General features: G+C 38.6%; 1 protein-coding gene across 3 annotated transcripts in view; it reads left to right on the top strand.

Annotated features, from left to right (window-relative positions):
* Window positions 1-23,388, top strand: part of LOC105478155 (pirin) — a 110,773-nt gene that overhangs the window by 13,599 nt on the left and 73,786 nt on the right. For all 3 annotated transcript variants that reach the window (XM_011735193.2, XM_011735195.2, XM_011735194.2), the window contains exons 3-4: window positions 517-609; window positions 21,533-21,616. In XM_011735193.2, the coding sequence (XP_011733495.1) occupies window positions 517-609; window positions 21,533-21,616 (177 nt within the window). The remainder of the gene's footprint in view (window positions 1-516; window positions 610-21,532; window positions 21,617-23,388) is intronic.

The raw sequence follows: 23,388 nt of genomic DNA on the forward strand, positions 1-23,388 counted from the left end.
CAAGACGAGATTTGGGTGGGGACACGAAACCAAACCATATCAGTGTGTATAAGAAGTTCTTCCTGGCCGGGTGTGGTGGCTCAAGCCTGTAATCCCAGCACTTTGGGAGGCCGGGACGGGCAGATCACGAGGTCAGGAGATTGAGACCATCCTGGCTAACACAGTGAAACCCCGTCTCTACTAAAAAATACAAAAAACTAGATAGGCGAGGTGGCGGGCGCCTGTAGTCCCAGCTACTTGCGAGGCTGAGGCAGGAGAATGGTGTAAACCCTGGAGGCGGAGCTTGCAGTGAGCTGAGATCCGGCCACTGCACTCCAGCCTGGGCGACAGAGCGAGACTCCGTCTCAAAAAAAAAAAAAAAAAAAAAAGTTCTTCCTGAAAGCAATTTTCATTGTAAAAAGTTGCTCATTGGCTATGTAGTTTTCAGTGAGGCTTGCTAGATCTGTTCATAAATGTAGCTCTTGGTAGTATGGCTTAAAAGACATACCTAATCTGCAAATTTTGCTTTTATTTCAGTTAAAAAATCTGGATCCATTTTTACTGTTTGATGAATTTAAAGGAGGTAGACCAGGAGGATTTCCTGATCATCCACATCGAGGTTTTGAAACAGTAAGTACAATAATTTGATTGCAGAAGTGTGTATTTTGAAACATGCCTCTTTCTTCTAATAGAAAATTCAATTTTAAAAGCAATAAATAATAGGCTAAAATTCATTTATAAGTTGCAGGCTATTTTACATAAGATATACTCAAATTTAAATATTTACTGTTTTTAGAATTCTTTGAATTTATGCCACCAAAAACATTCCTATTTGAGCAGTTAATAAATTGGCTTATTAAAATATTTTTATAATTAAAATAATGTATTGGGGATAGAATAAACTATTTGTGATTAAAATACTTTTATATAGAAAACCTGTTTCTAATCATGCCACTGCCCGGCAGTCTGGGCAACAGAGTGAGGCCTTGTCTTACAAAAAAAAAAGAAAGAAAAAGAAAAAACCTGTTTCTATCTTGTTTCTACACAAGAATGTTCAGATGTGTGTAACCTCCTGTAATATTATACACTCCAAAAGACAATCCAAGAAGTATATGAGTATTTATACTAACTTCTAAGGAATTATAGAATCAAGGGGCCTGAATATAACATAGCCTAAAAATTAGGATTTTAAGGACATACATATACATTTACTAGTTTAATTGCAAAATTTAGAGATTCTACTGAACACTTAATGTTCAGTTTTAGTTACAGAAATAAAAATGTGTAACATAAAATTGTGGCACTTTCAAAGATTCTCATTGTCCACACACATATATTCTGTGGAAGCTCAGGGATAGTTACTTCCTAGTTACAATGTTTAGCCATCTACTCACGAGAACAACCTGTATTCCTAGGGAAGAGACCAGGGCTTGTTAAAGGCTCAGTGTGTTTGTAAAGCCAATTAGTGAATGAGTAAATATTTATTGAAGGCTAGTGATATGCAGGCTCTGGTGTAGGGTGATCTTTTGTATGTTAGGGTGTGTTGAGTGTTGGGAAAGTGTGGGCAGAAGGCAGATGGAGGGAGGCTAAAGAAGGGTGAGGCATGATCCCTGCTTGCCTCCTATGCAGTCTAGTTAAGGAGGTTAAAGATGTTTGGGAAAGAGGGCACCACCACAGTGTAAAAGGATAATGAAGCAAGAAGTTTCTGGAAGTAGGATCAGGGTAGTTGAACTCTTTTCCCTTCCTCATTTAGCCATTCGCCTTCCAGTTCCCTTCTCTGCTAACATGTTGAAGGCGCTGTGGCTTGCTTTGCAGCAGTAATGGAAGCCATTCCTTTCACCTACCCTACACTCATGCTGGATTCTGACTCTGTTCCTGGAAAATGTCTCCACTCTGTGCTCCTGCTCGAGCTGCTTCTTGTTCACTCCATCCCATAGCTCCACTTACCACCTTACTAATCCTTCAAGGTCTTTTCGGATATCACCATCTCCATCAAGTTTTGCAGACAATCCCAAGAGGATGCACTTTCTCCTTCATTTGGTCCTCATCGCATTATATTTTTACCAGTCTCATGCACATTATGCCTTTTTGATGACCTTGATTGTATACTCTCTGTCTTGCATTAGAATTAGGGATTGCCTCAACCTCCCCTCACATACCCAAGAGGACCATGAAATCATTCTCTGTGTTCTCTATGTGGAGATACTCAGTAACTACCAGCTGAATTTAAGTGAATAATAAAAAGTTGAAGACAATGAATATATATTTGAGATGGAGTCTCGCTCCATTGCCCAGGTTGGAGCGCAGTGGCGCGATCTCAGCTCACTGCAAGCTCTGCCTCCTGGGTTCAGGCCATTCTCCTGCCTCAGCCTCCCGAGTAGCTGGGACTACAGGCACCCACCACCACACCTGGCTAATTTTTTTTGTATTTTTAGTAGAGACGAGGTCTCACCGTGTTAGGTAGGATGGTCTCAATCTCCTGACCTCGTGATCCGCCCACCTCGGCCTCCCAAAGTGCTGGGATTAAGGTGTGAGCCACTGCGCCCGGCCGACAATGAATATATTAAATAAAATGAATGATTAAATAGATTACTTTCATTTCCATTATGCAAAATGCTTTCTGGGGGGGAATGCTTTATAAATTATAAGGTACTCAGCTTTAAGCAACTCCCTGAAGGAGTGTAGCTGTAGAATATTGGTGTTTGGCTCTTTTGATTAAGAATTTTCCTTAAAACTGTAACTGTAATTATTTGTCAGTTCATTTACTTGCTAAAATGTATTGGTAACCCCCAAATCAGTACTTGTGGTGCTTTTGTGGTAATTCGTGGACATGTGAAAGTGGCAAAAATTTGAGCTGCCCGCTGCACACGTTCCCAGCTGAGGCTGAATGAAGCAATGCTCTTTTTTTCTTGTTTTACAAGAAAGTGTCCTTTCACAGTATGCTTAGTGCCACTTTTTCCACACTTTTGTGCTTTGTGTGGGTAATTTCACTGTTTAAAATGGCTCCCACACACAATGCACTAATGCTGTCTAGTGTTCCTAAATGTAAGGAGACTGAGATGTGCCTTACGGAGAAAATATGTGTATTAGATAAACTTTATTCAGGTATGAGTTGTAACACTGTTGGCCTAGAGTTCAGTGTTAATTAATCAACAATATCTGTTAAATAAGGTGGCTTTAAAGAGAAAGACACATAAAACAAAGTCATGTATTGATCAACTGAGCAAAATATTGTGACCAGAGGCTTGAAGGAACACAATCCTGTATTTATCCTAGGAGCAATGGTCTAGTGTTCTCTAATTCAGTGATCATGGCAACTATGTAGAACATTTTTCTGTAAAAAATGATGAGAATCAACTGTATCAGTTTTCCCCAGGAGTGTAGGTAAGCCAGAGACTCAAGTGGTAAGCCATTATCTCTTAATGTGAGCTTTAAAAGTCTGAAATTTAAAGCCAGGCCCACTTGTAGTCTCTCATCACCTCCCTGGAGCATTTTCTAAATTATGCAGGCTTGTAAATTTTGAAAATGCTGACTAGGATAAAGAACAAATTTAGGATCACCTGTGATGTTAGCGCACCATCCAGAAATAGCTATTGTTTTTATTTTGATATATTTTCGTTCAGTACTTTTTTTCTGGTACCACGCTATTTATGTTTTGCATCTTTTTGTTAGCTTAGTATTATACCATAAGCATTTAAAAATATTATTTAAAAAACAATTTTAATGGCCTCATTAAGCATCTGCCATGATGGTTGTACCAACTGATATTACCACAGTGCTGTGTTCTGAAGGTTCCTGTTTTCCCTCAACATCACCAACATAAATGTATTTATTTGACTTTTCTTACCTTTGCCATTTTTACAAGTGAAAAATCATGCTTTATGATAGTTTTAATTTATAGAATAGTATTTTCCACATTTCTTCGATCTCTTATTTGAGCGAGGTTGATTTTCTTTTCATTGTAAAACATTCATTCACCATATATATTTAATATTCTTGGCTTTTTTTTTTTCCTGCCAGGTTGCTGGTATTCTTTTCATTATTTTATAGAAGCTCTTCACATATTAAGGAAGTCAGATCATTTTCAGTGACAGGAATTGCAATAGTGTTTGAGGGATTGGGCTTGTTTTGTATGCCTCCAAAGGTAAACTTTTGAATACAAAGCATAGATACAAAATAGAAGGAAGAACTTTGTAACAATTAGTTATGCAAAGATAGAGTAACTAATATAAGCATGCACTGCAGCAACATAAGCGTGTACTGAATGGTCACATACTTGATGTGTTGTCAGGATCAAGGTCCTCAAAATAGTTAGTGATGTGCTGGAGCTCACATTTATTTATTTTTTAATAAAAAAGATATTTTACTAACACATGAGTATAAAATGTAACTAATATACATATTTTGAGCGCACACTCACATTTATTTTAACTGATTGAAGAAATGTGGAAAATATTATTCTATAAAATTCTCATTATCTCAGGTGTGACCCGTGAACCAGCAGTGTTATCATTTGTAGCCTCAGTCTCCACTTCAGAGCTCTGAGTCAGAATCTACATTCCTACATCATCAAATGATTGATATACACATTACAATTTGAGAAATGCTGGCCTAGATCTTCCAAGTCAGAAATACGATTCTATAAGTAAGAGAGAGACCCCAATTTTACTGAGTTAATGGCTAATCCATTTTTAAACTTAACTTTTAGGTTTGAATAGCTAAAAATTTGCCTGAAAATTGAGAAGGCATAGTGTAGGGAAGAGGCACAGCTGGTGGTCACAAGACAAAAGGAGAAATGCATTCAGTTTTTCCTACCAGGAGTTTGTTTTCTGGGGAGGATTGTTTTTCAAAAGGCCTGAGTGGTAAAGGGTGAAATAGTTTTGCATTTACCCTGTTTCTGGTCAGGCCTGATATTGTGATTTGTTTAGGGCAACTTTAGTTATCAGAAACAAAGAACAATCAGAGACATGGGAAAGTCCTGCTAAAGTTTAGCTCGAAAAAGGAGGTACTTACAGATCAGACTCCGTTGATGAACCTCTCACCTACACTAGGAAGAAACATGTCTTGTGCCTTTTAAAATCATCCTTAAATGATAGCCTCTGGAGTTTTCAGGTTTTAGCACTGAAAGGCTCCTGTCCCCAGGAACCTCTCATTCCTTAGCAAACTGAGATGATTGGTCACTCCTGTTTAATTAAGCTTAAGAACGATCAGGAGAAAACCATCCTGCCTGCTTTTCAGGGATATTTTAGGATGACCTTGTCTACTGGGTTCTCAATTAGGCTGAGAAGTGTTTTTAAAGTGTTTTCACTACAAGCCTCAGCAAGTTCTTTGATTTTGTTCACGAGAACAAAACCACCTTGTTTCCAAGGGTGTGCCCATCAGAAAAGCCACGCTCATATTTATTGGTTGGTAGCCGACAGTGTTTGCATGCAATGCCTGAACAATACCCAGGAGAGGAAGGGAAAGGTCCTGATGATTCACACCTAAAACTTATGACCGGATTCAAACCTCCCCCCTCCCACATAGCCTGTTTTTTTTCTAGCTTGCTGTGCACCACTTTCAAAAGCAAACTCTACCATCAAGGCTGAAAAAAAAGACTTGATTAAATTCAACATCCATTTTGGAAAACTGGGGAAGGATACTTTTTCAATATCATAAAGACTATTGTTCAGGGAGCATCTTTCGTTATATTTAACACTGAGATATTATATTCCTATTAATATGAAAAAGAAGACAAGACTGTCTACCAGTACCATCACAGTTTAATATTGTTCTGGAAACTCTGAAGCTGTTAATAAGTAAGAGTTACAGTGTTGGAAAGGAGGAGAAAAATTATTTGTAGGTAATAAAATAATAATAAAACTCACAGTGGCTTACTGTGGTTTTGGTTGGTGATATGGTTGGAGGAGGAAGGAAGGCTCAGGATTTGCCCTGAAGTTGTGATTACAGCGAAGCACACAAATCTTAGCATATATATTCATTTGGCATGATTTGACAGTGAAGGTAACAGATATAAGAAGGAAGCTGGCTGGGCACGGTGGCTCACGCCTGTAATCCCAACACTTTGGGAGACCGAGGCGGGCGGATCACGAGGTCAGGAGATCGAGACCATCCTGGCTAACACGGTGAAACCCCGTCTCTACTAAAAAATACAAAAAACTAGCTGGGCGAGGTGGCGGGCGCCTGTAGTCCCAGCTACTCGGGAGGCTGAGGCAGGAGAATGGCGTGAACCCGGGAGGCGGAGCTTGCAGTGAGCTGAGATCCGGCCACTGCACTCCAGCCTGGGCGGCAGAGCGAGACTCCGTCTCAAAAAAAAAAAAAAGAAGGAAGCTACTCTCAAGACACCCCTTGGCACCACTGTACTAAGAATGTCAACCAAAACCTATTAGTAAATGGCTGGATATAAAATAAGTATGTAAAAATCAATAATTCTCCTGCTTAAAAGCAATAATCAGATGTAATGGGGGGGGGGGGGTGTTAAAACGAACTAAATATGACCTGAGAAGGACTCTGTATTTCTATATTTGAGTCCTTGTGGAGGCACCGTAACCTAAGTTAATAGGTAGACAAGATTGAAAACCTAACTTAAGAGTATGTGCCTGTAACAATAGCTGGGTCTTGGCTGATCCCAGCAGCCATACTTCAACCACTCATATACTGCTGAGTGTTCAAACAAGGCAAACGCTTGTTTAAACCAATCCAGCTGTTTCTGTACCTCACTTCCGATTTCTGTACGTCACTTTCCTTTTGTTGTCTATACATTTGTTCTGACCACGTGGCATCCCTGGAGTCTCTCTGAATCTGCTGTGATTCTGGGGGCTGCCAAATCTGCTAATCATTTATTTTTCTTGGTCCATTAAACTCTGTTAAATTTAATTTGTCCAAAGTTTTCTTTTAACAGGGGAAAGCATCGTACTCATAATGGCCGTAAGAACCCAATATAATTCCCTAGAAAAAAGTTATTCTCCTTTAACCCAGTAATCCTACTTCTATTAATCTATTTCTGGGAAAAATCCAAAGAAAGAAGAAAGGCTTATTAACAAATGTTTATTCTAGTACAATTTTTAAAATATAAAAAAGAGAGGCTGGGCACGGTGGCTCACGCCTGTAATCCCAGCACTTTGGGAGGCCGAGGTGGGCGGATCATGAGGTCAGGAGTTCGAGACCAGCCTGGCCAACATAGTGAAACCCCGTCTCTACTAAAAATACAAAAATTAGCTGGGCGTGGTGGCAGGCGCCTGTAATCCCAGTTACTTGGGAGGCTGAGGCAGGAGAATCGTTTGAACCCGGGAGGTGGAGGTTTCAGTGAGCTGAGATTGCGCCATTGCACTCCACCCTGGGCAACAAGTAAGACTCTGTCTCAAAAATAAATAAATAAAAAATAAATGAATTATTCAAAATAGTAGAGGAATAATTACATATCTAGAAATTATCTACAAGAAAATTATTATATATTTGAAAGATGGAATGTTATGCAGCATTATCTATAAAGACAAATATTGTAGCCAATTTAAATATTCATCAATCATAAACTGTTTAGATTGTTTTTTCTTAACCAGCACAACTAGTGACTTTTTGGGTGCATAATTCTTTGCTATGGGGGGCTGTTCCATGCATTGCAGGATGTTTAGCAGCGTCCTTGGCCTCTACCCACTCGGTGCCAATTACATCTGCCTACACCCAGTTGTGACAATAAAAAAAGTCTCCAGACATTGTCAACTGTCCTCTGGGGGTGTGAGAGAGGGCAAAATCACCTCTGGCTGAGAACCAGTAGTTTAAATACATGTGTCCAATAGCATGGCTTACAGTCATTAAGGAGAATGACATGGCTTGATAGTCCTAATATAGAGCAATCTTGATGATATTTGGAAAGTGACAGAGGCAAGGTGCAGAATTCTTGTGGCATAGTGTAGCATTTATATAAAAAGCAAAAACTATGCCTTTTTTCTTTTTTAAATGACTTATTACCAAGTTTATTGTGGGGAAGATGGATTATTATAATAAATGATTATTTCTACAGACTACCCTGATGCAAATCAAATAAAATTGCAAAATACATGTTATAGTACCCAAAGAAGATGGTGTTTAGAGAGAAAATGAACACATCATAACAGGTACAAATATGTATTTACAAAGCTTTTTAAAAAGTAGTGGTTTATATTACATTTATAGGATTGTACAACCATCACTGCTGATTCCAGAACGCTTTCATCTGCCCAGAAAGTAAACCTGAACTCATTATCAGTCTTTTCTCATTCTTCCTTCCTCCAGCTCCTAGGAACCACACTTTCTGTCTCTATTTATTTGTCTATTCTATTTCATATAAAAGGAATCGTATGGTATGTGGCCTTTTGTGTTTGGTCTCTTTCACTTAGCATAATGTTTTCAAGGTTCATTCACTTTGTAGCATATATATATTTTTATATGCCTGACTAATATTCTGTTGTATTGTATAGATATTCTATTGTATGGATAGACCACATTTTGTTATCCAATCATCCACTGGTGGACACTTGAGTTGTTTCCATTTACACCTTTATTCATGGACTTGCCTGGATTATCTCTGAAAGGACCCTCAAGAAACTCATATTGTGACCTCTAGGGAAGGTTAGTGGGTGACAAGGGAAAGTTGTGGACAACATTATTGGTTTTCACTGCACCCTTTTTTTCTCTTTGTACCTTTAGAATGTTTAGTTGTATTTGTTATTTAAGACATTCATGTTTTCAAAATTCCTTCTTCACACACCAGCCATTCAGATATTTAAAGATAAACTGTGCCCTCATGGTTAGTGAAGGTCCTGATGATCACTTGTTCTCCAGGAACTCTTGCTGAGGCCTCCCCCTCCAGATAAAGTGAACCTTACTTGTGTTCTATTCCTGTCAACCAGATAAGCTAATAATATATGCCAATGTGTAGTGGGGATGAGGACTTTCTCTGGAAAACATTTGTGCACTATTAGAGGGGCCCATGAGATTTAAGAGTGCCTTAAATCAAAAACATAACTTTCTCCTCCACAACATGTTCCCTAGCTGAAAGGAAATTAAAATAGTGAGTGCACTCATGAGTTTAGAAGTGGAGGCAGAGGACTTTCAATTTGCATGAAAGTTAGAAAATAATTAAGGAGGAACAAGATGGGTGTAGTTGAAGAAGCTTCATGTTTTGAGGCAGAAGCTATCCCTTCTAACAGAAGGATCTGGGAGGGCTTCAGGGAAAATTTGGCCATTTAGTAAGGCCCTAACCAATAACCAATAAGTAAGATTTGACTCTCTGGATAGTGGAGGTAGAGTGAAAGGTGCAGTATGGGATATAGTAGAAACAGTGAGTCGTCTAATTGGGCTTACAAATGGGATGTGGAAGGATGGGAGGTGGAGGAGTATCATAGGGTCTAAAATTTTAGGTTGGGCCATTATTGGAGAAGGACTTCAAAGCCCAAGCTTGATCTATAGCTATGGGTGAATGAACAGTATTTCACATCCTGAAACTGTCAACTTAACACAATTATGTTAAAATAAAACCATCTTTAGCCTAAAAGTTCTGCTTTTTGTGGAGTGCTGTCTATGTCAGTGGTTCTCAACTGGAGGTGATTTGTCCATCTGGGTCATATGGCAATTTCTACACTTGATCTTAGCCAAAAGCCTGAGAAGCGACTCATTTGTTAATTTCTGCAGTCTTTGCTGAGTGTTACAACTGGGGAGTGCTACTGCCATCTAGTGGGCAGAGGCCAGGGATGCTGCCAAACCTCCTGCAGTGCACAGGACAGTTCCCACAGCGAAGAACGAAAGCTTGGTCTGTGTTAACAACGTAGGTCACATGAGGGAGAGTAGAAATTGAACTGAAATATTCTTTGAAAGTAGTCCAAATAAATTCCCAACAAATTTCCCTATACACCCCACCCACACCACATTGCAATTACAAACAAAAACCATTCATGTCTTAAAGGCTACATTCCAAGAGTTTTTAAGTAGAAAAATTGAGTGTTGTGGGGGTGGGGGGCTGGGGGTACCGGGCACGGTGGCTCACGCCTGTAATCCCAGCACTTTTGGAGGCTGAGGCGGGTGGCTCACCTGAGGTCAGGAGTTCAAACCAGCCTGGCCAACATGGTGAAACCCCGTCTCTACTAAAAAATACAAGAAGTTAGCTGGGCGTGGTGGTGAGCGCCTGTAATCCCAGGAGACTCGCTCAAACCCAGGAGGTGGAGGTTGCAGTGAGCTGAGATCACGCCTTTGCACTCCAACCTGGGCAACAAGAGTTAAACTCTGTCTCAAAAAAAAAAAAAAAAAAAGAAAAAGAAAAAGGAAAAAGAAAAATTGAGTGGGGGGAAATGTAATAAAGACTATAAGCCAATCATTAAAACATTATTTTATGTCATCAAAAATAAAGCTTTTCAAGTGAAACGAGAAATAAGTCCAAAATAAATTTACATAGATCATTATATGATAAAAAGCTTCATGCAAATCGTCCACATCATTAACAAAGCTACTTCAGAGTCATCCAATCAATAGACTCTTAGAATCACGGGCCTGACTACATGGGATTAAACTTGAAGGAAATTTGCCATGCAATAGTATTAACTGCTGATTTATGAGAAGCTTCATATGTTGTTACATTACCTGTAAGCCTCACAACAACCTTGGAAAGTAAGAATTGTTATCCCCCCATTTTACAGATGAGGAAACTAAGGTTCAGGGAGGCGGTGACTTGTGAAATTCACACAGGCCATACAGAGCAAGATTTGGTGGGCCCATATGATCCCAGGCCCACATTTGTCCACTCTATTTTGCCACCACTCTTTCTGGAACAAAGTTCCCTCTCTATATATCTGATATTTTCTCAATACCTTGGCACATTCAGATGATTAAAAGATTTTTAATACCATTAGAAATGAGATTGTACAGGTGACATAGATCATAAAACTATGAATAAACGCCCCATACTCCTTTTGCCACTCACTTACTGTGGGACCTATGATTTCGTGGTCCAGGGATCTGAATTTTCCTACCTGTAAGTGCAAAATAGTGCTCTCACTTGTCCTCTGAACTTCCAGTATAATGAGAAAATGGATTAGGTTGATTGTACCTGGCTATTTAAGGACAATCATTTACCTTGCTTCTTATAGCTGCAACACTGTTCATGATGTGGTGGTAACATGATAATAAATTCATGTTTTAGTTGCTTATAACTTACTACAACCTAATTTTTCCCTCTTTCCGTATACATTTTCTTCCCACCCCACTTTAATTTTTTCCCCCAAATTTCATCTTTTTAAGAGTCACCTGGGAGGATTCCTCCTCCACAAATTGTTCCCTCATTCCTCTGGATTCTTTGTCACAATCAATCTTTCCTCTAGATTCGCTTGTACTTCTCTTTAGCTTTTATTTCTCTTGTCTGCATATTTTAGTGGTTTATCTTCTGCTAGAGTGGTAGCTGCCTGAAGGTATGGAAGCAATGACCACTGTGTTCCTTCTAGGTAATTCCTGACTTCCTGTTTGTGAGTTTGTAATGACATTTTATCTTGGGTGGGCCAGAACGAAAGAAAGAAAAAGAAAGGGGAGGGAGGAATGATTAGCAAAGTAGTGGGCTTTTCCTGGAGATACATTTATTTTATTTAAAAGATTGTTCTTTATTCAGATATTGCTATTCTTCCTTGTTTTGGTTGTTAGAATGGCCTTTCTTTTATAAAGTGATGACCATAGTAGATAATTTTTACCTTTCACAATCTGAATTTAAAAGTTGGCACCACCACCCACCATTGAGGAGCATTGTATAAAATACTTCACCAGTAGTCTTCACAATTATCAAGCTCATGAAAAACGAGGAAAGAGTGAGAAACTGTCACAGATGGAAGAAACCAAGGAGACATGATGACATGGATCCTGGACCAAAAATGGATATTCATAGAAAAACTGGTGAAAGCCACATAAATGATATACTTTAGTTAATGGCAATGTATCAATGTTGGTTTCTTAGTCTTGGCAAATGTTCTGAGGTTATGCAATATGTTAATGGCAGGAGAAGCTGGGTGGACTCTCCATACTATCTTTACAATTGTTATGTAAACTTAAAAATTATTCCAAAATTTAACTTTTATTTTTAAAAGACTAAGGAAGGCAAAAAATTGGCATCCCTCTGTCAGACCCCTTTATTATAAAATGTTTTATTGCTTCTTGATGTCCAAAATCCTGGGACCTGGGGCCCAATAACATCAAGTACAATGATCACACTCACTAAAAGTTTGAGAAATTATATCTACAGTGAATTGAATCAGGGAGTCATAATAATAATGTGGTCATAAAAATGTGTCAGCTGCTTAATTAAATATAATGAATTTTTAACAAAATATTAAAAGGAAAATTGACATGAGTCTCTCAAACCTATTCCTCTGTAAGACCCCCGTGAGTCCCAAACCTGCCCAAAACCGTATGTGCAAACAAGTGTATTCAGGCACCTCATTCTTAGGTGTCTGCCTTAGTAACTTTCAACTGGAGACTGTACTGAGCAGAAGAACTTCCCTCTACGCCACAACATAGCTGATCCCTTAATGACTAGGTGGCAACCTGCCACAGTGACACACAGTCTTTAAGCAGAGACGACATACATGTGCTGCAAGACATATTTAGTAATCAGTGGATCTATTGGCAAGACATAGATCTGGTTTGGTGAGGTTTGATTTTAGGAAAAGAAGGAGCACACATCATTTGTGTCAGCAGAGGGCTCTCTTAAGCAACCGTAGTTCTGACTACCCGTTTTCTCCCTTAGGTACAGAGAGAACACTTTTGTACGTGGACATTTGGGTAGTCATAGAAGTTAGCAAACCATTCCCTTCAGGCCCCTTCAGTATAACGTGGGAATTAAAACAATGGAAATGAACATCTTGAGCACCATTTTGCCAGATGTAGGTGGTGCCAGTTAAGAAGTTGGGCTGCTGATTACATGGAGACCCAGGCGTAGCTTGGCTGAAGAGATATCCCAAAACATTTATTCCTGATCTGAGTTTGAATGAAAAGGGACATTCCTGGTCCTGGGGTTCTAGAAGCAGCTGGAAGTTTCGCAGGGAGTTTGTAATTCAGCTCTCTTGAGTAGTTAGGTTTGGGAATATGATTATCATAGAACCCTGATGTCTGTGTCAGAAATGTTAATCAGAGTGAAAGAAAAAAATAGGTTTGGGAGACTTGAGAATGGGAACAACATAAAAAAGTAAGAGACAAATAAGTCAGTTGTTCTTCTCTTTGTAGTTAGATGTTAGGTAGAACTCTTTGATATCCACACCAAAGAAGGATTTCATGATCGCCTCATCTCAGGATCCTGTAGCTTTGGGATCGTCCATAAACCTCCTCCCTTCACTCAGAAATCATGAGGCCTATTTTCAGCTTTGTGTGTATTAGCAGCAGAACCCTTTCTTTGCCTGAAATAGCCAGTTTGCCTGAAGCCACTGAAGTTGACAAAGTCCTCTTGTTACCTGTGTGAAATCCTTGCAGTTCTGGCTCCTACTGCAATTGTCATGGGATTTCTCCTCTGAAACAAGCCCTGTGCTCCCAGCACGTACGTTACTGGCAATATGCCGTCAGCATTTGTGAGGCAGCATGGGGGTGGGGGAGTGAAAGTAGTTTTATTCTCAGGGACAGAAAATGTTGGTTTAGATCCTTGTTCTGCTATTATTAACTGTAACCTTAATCTCACTAAGCCACGATGTTTTCATCAATAATGTATAGGTGATCGCATATTTCCAGGATCAGATGCTTTGTAAATGCTGAAAGGCTATGCAAATATAAGATGCTATTCATCCATCCATCCATCTATTGATTGATCAATTCATTCCTTAATTGAACAAATCTTCAGTGCCAGCTGTATGCTAGGCACCATTGTAGCTAAGTTAAAGAAGTAAGTTAAAAAAGTCCCTGCCTTCATGGGGCTTACATTCTCTTAATGAAGACGGACAATAAATGAATAACAAATAATTACATAATATAGTGTCCCATAGTGAAAAAGCTAGGAAGAAGAAACAAACCATGGTAGGAGGATAAAGAATTGGTTGATAAATTAGACCAGATGGGCTGGTTGGAGATGGCCTTTCTTAGGCAGTAACATTTGAACAGAGGCTTGAGTGAAGCGAGGAGGTGAACGGTGAGACTATTGGAGGGGGTGGGGGGAACTATTCCAAGAAGCATGAATGAAGATCCACGAATGGGATCTCTGCCCCACGGAGCTGTGGTGGCTGTGCCAACTCTAGAACTTACTCATCACCTGTTATGGGCCAGGTGCTTTGCACACATTACTCACTTACTGCTTACCACACTCGGAGACCTCACCTCCCAGGTCTATTCTGTACATGAGGAGACTGAGCCTCCAAGAAGTGAAGGGAGTTCACCCTGCATACCAAACCGGGTAAATGGCAAACCCGAGGTTTGCACCAGAGCCACAAAGCCCGAGTAGTTTTTGGAGACAGGGCCACACCTGCAGGGGGCAGAGTGGCGGGAGTCTCTGAAGCACTGGTGCTTCTGCAGGGTAGTGGCAGGGACATGTAAGGCAGGACCTGGTAGAGCTTTAAAATACTTGGGTTTGTCCACTGGCTGAATACTTGAACTGTGTTGGTTATCTTTTCCTTTTTGTTAAAACCACCTTTTGGAACTTGTGAAGGTGCGTATGCGGGGTTGGGATTGGGTGAGTCAATTTAGTGGGGTGATTTTCCAGGTTTCTACTCATGTCATGAAAACATTTTTATAAAATAACTTGAGTCCTTAATTGTATGGATTCAAATATCCTTGAAGACCAGTTAGCAGCTTCTATTATGCAATATGTTCCTTGCTGGCATCTCTCATCAGCCATGACCTCAACTCGTGTTTTGTTTTGTTTTTCTCTTTTTCCTACCAAGCCACTAGTAGACAAAAAAAAAAAAAAAAAAAAAAAAAAAAAAAAAAAAAAAAAAAGCCACTATTTTAAAGCAAATGGAAATTAAAGGAAACCGTAGTTTTCCCTATAATATAAACATTTAACGAAGAGGTCTTGCATCTTATTCCCAAACACTGAATGAGGTACTCAGACTCTGCCTTCTAAATACCAGCCAGAAAGAGCAAACTATATTCTCCCTTGCTTTGTAATTCTTCAGAATTAATGTATAGTTCCTTGAGGTGCACCTTTCCTAAACTTCACATGGCAAGTGACACTTTTCTTTCATCCCTATTGTGTATTTTGTCCTTCTGCCCCCAAACACAAACACACAAGGAAACAAGAACTGACAAGGAAGCAAAAAATATTTAGTAAAGACCCACGGAAAGAATTAGAAGGAGGAAAAGAGGAAGCGGGACCAAGAAGCACATCAAGTGCTTTAAGAAAACACCTGTTTCAGATTACAAATTTCTTACTTAATTACACACATGCAACTCTTGAGTTTAAACATAACACTCACAATTCGTCAGCCACCCACGGCAATTCTCCAGGTGTTTGTGATTATGTAATACCCTAAAAAATCATCTGGATTGTGTCAACTCTCAGAAGTACTGCTTCAGTTTTTTTAAAAAATCCTCTACAGACATTAATTTATATGTAAAGTCTCAGTCTAGCATTTACACTACTTAGCAAAAAAAAAAAAACAAATAAAAGGTTATAGTAAGTAAAAGGTCAGTGGTTTCCTTGGTTTCTGATTTTTTTCCCCAAAGACTGAAAGTATGTTTTTTGCTTTAAGTAGTAAAAGGTAGGCATTTTGTATTCAATAAAACTTCATTGACCAGACTTCTCTAATTCAGATTTTATGATATTTAGGATAGGAGCAACGAGGTTTCATTGTATAACCAGCGAAAGGAACATCCACACTGCAAAAGTAGAGGATAGGGGGGATAACTGTTTCCTGAATCTTTTTAGAAAAGTGTTGAAATTGCTTCCTAACATCAAATTTGGAAAAAAAAATCTTGATGTCCACTTAGATTTTCATCCTTAAATGAGTCATACGCACCACAATTTACTTTTTAAAGTTGCTTGACATATTTTTAGATGGTTAGCAACCTGAAAGCCCTTAGGCTTGGATAATTGAAAAATATTTGGGGATGGAAAAGAATATGATTTGAAAGGGACTCCTTTGAGAGCCCAAAAGGGAGCTTCAGCCCAAACAGAATGGAGATTGCCTTTCTCATGCAATTATTTTAATTAAAAATGCATGTGCAGCAGGAAAAGCAAAGCAATTCTAGACACCACCCCTTGTAGTTTGCCTGATGGTTTGAAATCTGGAAGCTTTTGTTTGTCCCCTTAAATTTTTAAGCTTTGTATTAGATCCTAAATGCTTTGTTTCTATTCTGACATAAACGCTGTCTATAAAAAATGCAGGTCTTCCCACACAGTAGCACATGTTAAAGTCGGAGCTGCATTGTCCTACATGTAATGTGGAGTTACCCTTCTGATTCTCAGTGTTTCCCCTTGTGTCTCACTGCCTTTCTATCCAGCCCCAGTTCACTTAAGCAGGGAACAAGATATTCATCAGCATCTATGTAAAATAAACTATACCACTTACTTTCATCCACTGATTAGTGGCAGCATCTTTGTTTTTTCCAAAATAAAAATGTTGCTTTCATTGTATAAAAGCCAATTAATTATTACAGAAAATTCAAACTATCAGAAAAATGGAAAGAAACATATCTGAAATTCTACTATCTGGAGATGACCACTGTTCACACTGTGATGTATGTTCATCCAGGCACCTCCATCCATACTAACACAACTGGATAGTTTTATTTAAATGAGTCCATTTAAATACATTGTTTTATTTGTCCCCTTTAAATAGAATTGCTGTTCTGTAACCTGCTTTTTCAATTAAATAATATTTCATTTTTTTCCGTGTCAATAAATAAAGATCTATATCACTTTTTAACAATTGCATAGTATTCTCTTATATGGCTACACTGTAATTTAGTTGTGTTACTTATTAACCTATCATCCAGAATGTCCCTGTCTTTTGCTATTACAGTAAATATTGCAGAGAATAGAATTGTGCAGAAAATCTTGTATTTTTTTTGTCTCCTTTGATTTAAATCTCAGAAGTGTACTGTTTGCATTTAAATCCTTCATCTATTTGGAACATGTTTTTGTATGTAGTGGGGGATTACTGTCTTTTCATATGGTCATTTGTTCCAACATCGTTCACTGGGAAATACATCCTTGCCCCACTGATTTGAAATTGCTACTCTCATATATTAATTTCGCATACAAATGGGTCTCTTCTATCCCTGTGCCAATGTCGCATTGTTGCCATTACTATAGCAAGTTCCCAGATGGGGGTTTTAGACTTCAAACCTAGAACCTCTAATTTTTGTAGCCATCTGCCTATGGCCTGCTGGGGTAAAGGCCCTGCCTAGGCTATTCTGTTCACAGTATACCTCAATGATATTGTTCTGCAGGATGAAACGTGGAGAATCCTTGTGTCAGCCAGCCCTGATTTGCACTGTATTATGTGCTCTATAAATATTTTGATTCAAGAACTGGCATTCAGTAAAGTTAGTTCAGGAAGAGGTGAGTTTATTATAAATCTGCAATATAAAACGTCAACAACATGACAGTAGCAAGGCTTTTATGGCTTTTAGTTTAGGTATTAGGAGGCATTATAAATACTAACTTGTTCTCCCAGCCTGAATTCTCAACCAATTGAGAAGATGAAGGAGTAAGAAAGATGGCAGACAAAAATACCTTTATTTCAGATAAAGCTGATATTGGAGAAGGTAACTTATATCTGCAGGCAGGTGGGCCTCTGAATACTGCACCTGGAAATAAGGCAGACTTACTCAGATCTCACCAGCTGTGCTAGACCCCTGTTGGCTACCACCACAGGTGCTAGTCACTCTCACGGAGACAGAGAGAGAAAGAGGGCATTTGCTTTCTGTGGGTGGGCTCACTGTCAAGAGGAGGAAGAGAGGGGGCTTGGCTCTACAAACTCAATTTCTACTTTCAAATCTACCAGTCCTACTTACTGTATATCTTCCTCATGAGAATATAAGCTTCATGAAGACAATTACCGTATCTGTCTTCTCCACTTTTTTATCTCCCAACACAGTACCTACAACATTATAGGACTTCAGTGAGCATTTGTTCAATGAATGTTGTTGGTGCACTTACCTTCTCAATATATTATTTTAAAATTATTGTATCATAGCTTTTATATATTTGAATGGATATCTTATGATTATGTCAGATATACAAATGTGTAGGGTAGAATAATAACCATTGCCGTTTATGATTTTTTAAAACAGCCTTTTGAATTTTCATATAAAAAAAGACTAGTTAGGTCTACTTTTTATGCCTTAGGATAAAGCAAAAACATAGACTACAAAAACAATCTGGCTTTGACATATTCGATGAGTGCTTGTATAGAGGAGGAAATAACAATTTTGTTTGTGTAAAACAGCAATATCTGATGTATATGCTGAGAACTTCATAAATATTTTCTCTTCTCTTGCCTCCTGGGCATTTTTTGTTTTTCTTTCTTCTTTAAATCTTATAATATTTCCACTCTGTTGTTTATTGTGGATTTAGGGATTTGTTGGTAAAAAGCATTGCTTATTCTTTTTAAGTACTGATTTAAATTGGTTTATTTGGTTGAATATATTTGAGTGAAAATTAGGTCTGGCTACATAATTACAAAATATGTTGGGATTTTAGTCAGAGACTACATTTTCTGGTTCACTCATTTAATAATAGTTAATAAAATTTTGAAGTAAAGTATCCAAGATTAAGAAGGATAAACACATTAAGTTTTAAAGAAAACATTGAGATAGCTAATATACAAAAATTCATCCAGTAATGATAATGTAAATGTTAGAACTTGTCGCCCTTAAGCTTAAGTTGGGGAGCCACATGTGTTTTGCAGATAAACATGGTTTTGCACATGCCTTTCAGAACTGTTTAGGCTGATTGGTATTTCTTGAAGGAGTTACAGATAAATTTCCCAAATGCATACAAAATGGATGTCGAATCCAAATAGATTATACAAAAAGAGCCCATGTCCTGACACACAACATTTTACGCTTTAAGTGCTAAATTATATATTTCAAATAACAATGTTACCATGTTCCTGAGGTAATTTTAAATTCTTACTAATTATTTGGTATCTTTTAATCTTTATTTGCTAGAGTAATCACAATAGCCTTAAAATGAGAAGTTTAGAGTTGCTTGATTTTTCCCTTTAGTAGAATAATGAAATAAGAAGGGTTTAATTTTCTTCTGCTTTTTAGAGTTGATGCGATTCTTGTTCTACCAAAAGGTACTGTGATTGCAGAAAGTCCTGGGAAGGTTTTTCTATGTACACAAAATGCCTACCATAGTTGACTACTGCTTTTCAAATTCATTCTATCTAAATCTGTGCTATCAAATGGAATTTTCTGTAAAGATGGAAATGTTCTATAATCTGCACTATCCAATATGATAGCCATTAGCCGGATGGGGCTTTTGAGCACCCAAAATGTGGCAGGTGCACCTGAGGTGCTGAATTTTAAATTAATTTTTTAAAATTTTTGTTTTTGTTTTGTTTTGTTTTGTTTTGAGATGAAGTCTCACTCTTGTTGCCCAGGCTGGAGTGCAATGGTATGGTCTCGGCTCACTGCAACCTCTGCCTCCCGAGTTGAAGTGATTCTCCTGCCTCAGCCTCCCTAGTAGCTGGGATTACAGGCACCTGCCACCACACCTGGCTAATTTTTTTGTAGTTTTAGTAGAGACGGGCTTTCACCGTGTTATCCAGGCTGGTCTTGAACTCCTAACCTCAGGCGATCGGCCCATCTTGGCCTCCCAAAGTGCTGGAATTACAGACGTGAGCCACCACACCCAGCCAATTTTATTTAATTTTAATTAACTTAAATTTAAATAGCTATGTGTTGCTAGTGGCTACTCTATTGGGCAGCATAGAATTTCTTTCCACTTTTAGATTTAGTATAGACATGTCCCTGGAAAAGTTGACTTTAATTTATATGAATTCATTTAACGTATTTTAGAAACATTTATTGAGCACCTAGCGAGTTTGTGTGCTTGGTGTCAGAAATACGTTTCCTTTGGATTTCCTGAGGCAGCTTTTTGGCGAAGGTGTGGAGACCTCACATATGTCATCCCACATACCTGTGTGAACAAGCCTTGGTAACAGGGACCCTGCTGGTTCAACAGGAGCTGTCTCTCTTTCACCCTGATCTCCAGGGCCCACCATGCCAGGGCCATCATCTGCTGGGCTGAAGGGGTGAGTGGTGGCTCTTTTCACTCAGCTGTGAGCTCTGGCAGGTTCAGGGATGCATCTGCCAGGAGGAAGGGGCACCTAGGTGGAATTCTCTCAAAGACATTTTATGGCTAATGTGGCCCGGTCACAGAGATTCTTTCTCTCAGTTTACTCCACTTAGTTGCTCCTGACACTTTTTTCAACAAATTTTCTGTGGAAAAAGCAAACACATCTTCACAGCTACCCAATACCTACTTTTTCTTTTTCCTTTTTTTTGAGCTTTATTGAGGTATGGTTGACAAATAAAAATTGTTTATATTCAAGGTGTACAATGTGATGATTTGATGTATGTATACATTGTGGAATGATTACCACAATCAAGCTAAGGTATCCATTACCTTACATAGTTACCTATTTTTATGGTGAGAGCACAGAGGATTACTCTCTTAGGAAATTTTAAGTTTACAATACTTACTATTAATTCTAGTCACTATGCTGTGATTTAGGTCTTCAGAACATATTCATCTTGTCACCACAAGTTTGTACCCTTTACTCAACATCTTCCCATGTTCCTACGTCCTGACCCCTGGTAGCTATCCTTCTACTCTGTTTATGTGAGATCATGCAGTATTTGTCCCTCTGTGTCTAGCTTATTTCGCTTAGCATAATATCCTCCAGGTTCATCCGTGTTGCTGAAAATTGCAACATTTCCTTCCTTTTTAAGGCTTAATAGTACTCCATTGGGTATATATATCACATTATCTATTTATTGGTCAACAGATACTCTAGTTATTTCCATATCTTGGCTATTACGAATAATGCTGCAATGAACATGGGAGTATAAAACAACTCTTTGAGATAGTTATTTTATTTTGTTTGGATATATACCCAGGATGAGATTGCTGTGTTGCATAGGAAATCTATTTTTCATCTTTTGAAGCACCTCCATATTCTTTTCTATAATGTCTATACTAATTTACCATCCCACCAGCAATGTATAAGGATGCCCTTTTCTCCACACCCTCACCAACACTTGTTTTCTTTTGACCTTTTGTTAACAGCTGTCCTAACAGAGGTGAGATAACGTCTCATTGTACCTTTCATTTGCATTTTTTCTGATGATGTTGACTACCTTTTCATATACCTGTTGGCCATTTGTATGTCTTCCTTGGAAAAGTGTCTATTCATTTGCCTATTTTTTTTTAAATGAAAAGGCAACTCACAGAATGGGAGAAAATGTTTGCAAACCATATTATCCAATAAGGGATTAAGTTCCAAAATATACAAGGAACTCATACAAGTCAGTGGGAATAATTAAATAATAACCCAATTTAAAAATAGGCAAAGGATCTACTTTTTTTCCTGTTTGTTTTTCAAAGGTATCCTACCTCCTGGAAGGGGGCAGCATGGCCCATGAAGACTTCTGTGGACACACTGGTCAAATGAACCCAGGAGATTTGCAGGTATGGCCAAGGACAAGGAATTGCTGGTGGTTTAGTAGTTTTTGAGTGCACATGCTTGATCCTGCCCACTTCCAGTACATTCACCCTTTCCACACTCTCTCTGTTATATTCTTGACTTCTCCCTTTCTAGAGATTCTTTTACTCAGCCTGGAAACCACACAGGTCTCTTATATTCTTCTTTCACACTTTCCTTGACCCCTCAATCACTTTTTAGTTCCCACCTAGTCTTTTTCTTATATTTCTCAAATGTTAGACCTAAAACCATAAAAACCCTAGAAGAAAACCTAGGTTATACCATTCAGGACATAGGCATGGGCAAGGACTTCATGTCTAAAACACCAAAAGCAACGGCAACAAAAGCCAAAATTGACAAATGGGATCTCATTAAACTAAAGAGCCTCTGCACAGCAAAAGAAACTACCATCAGAGTGAACAGGCAACCTACAGAATGGGAGAACATTTTTGCAATCTACTCATCTGACAAAGGGCTAATATCCAGAACCTACAAAGAATGCAAACAAATTTACAAGGAAAAAAACAAACAACCCCATCAAAAAGTGGGCAAAGGATATGAACAGACATTTCTCAAAAAAAGACATTCATACAGCCAACAGACACATGAAAAAATGCTCATCATCACTTGCCATCAGAGAAATGCAAATCAAACCACAATGAGATACCATCTCACACCAGTTAGAATGGCAATCATTAAAAAGTCAGGAAACAACAGGTGCTGGAGAGGATGTGGAGAAATAGGAACACTTTTACACTGTTGGTGGGACTGTAAACTAGTTCAACCATTGTGGAAAACAGTGTGGCGATTCCTCAAGGATCTAGAACTAGAAATACCATTGGACCCAGCCATCCCATTACCCATTACCATTGGGTACATCCCATTACTGGGTATATACCCAAAGGATTATAAATCATGCTGCTATAAAGACATATGCACACGTATGTTTATTGCTGCACCATTCACAATAGCAAAGACTTGGAATCAACCCAAATGTCCATCAGTGACAGACTGGATTAAGAAAATGTGGCACATATACACCATGGAATACTATGCAGCCATAAAAAAGGATGAGTTCGTGTCCTTTGTAGGGACATGGATGCAGCTGGAAACCATCATTCTCAGCAAACTATCGCAAGAACAGAAAACCAAACACCGCATGTTCTCACTCATAGGTGGGAATTGAACAATGAGATCACTTGGACACAGGAAGGGGAACATCACACACCGGGGTCTTTTGTGGGGAGGGGGAAGGGGGAGGGATGGCATTAGGAGATATACCTAATGTAAATGACGAGTTAATGGGTGCAGCACACCAACATGGCACATGTATACATATGTAACAAACCTGCACGTTGTGCACATGTACCCTAGAACTGAAAGTATAATAATAATAATAATAATAATAATAATAATAAAAGTAATCAGGAATGATATCCCAACTTCCTTATCTTTCATTCATTTTGCACTTACTGAAATCAGATTTGGCCTCTCAGTAGCCCCTTCCAAATCTTTACTGAAGCTATTCAGATAATGGTCACTTGTGATGTCCCAATTGCCAAATTCAGTGATTGTTTCAGTCCTCATCTTTCTAGACCACTCTGCTGCATTTGAGATAATGTATTATTTATCTTCCAACTCATTTGCAGGGTTAGGTGTTATTACTTAAGACAATGACCTTGAGCCCTCCATCATCCTAGTCTTGTCTGAGATACGTTACAGTTAAAATGCCCCAAAATACTTGGGTCATGTTTGCCAG

Source organism: Macaca nemestrina, chromosome X (genome assembly GCF_043159975.1).
Source record: "Macaca nemestrina isolate mMacNem1 chromosome X, mMacNem.hap1, whole genome shotgun sequence".
NCBI lineage: Eukaryota > Metazoa > Chordata > Mammalia > Primates > Cercopithecidae > Macaca > Macaca nemestrina.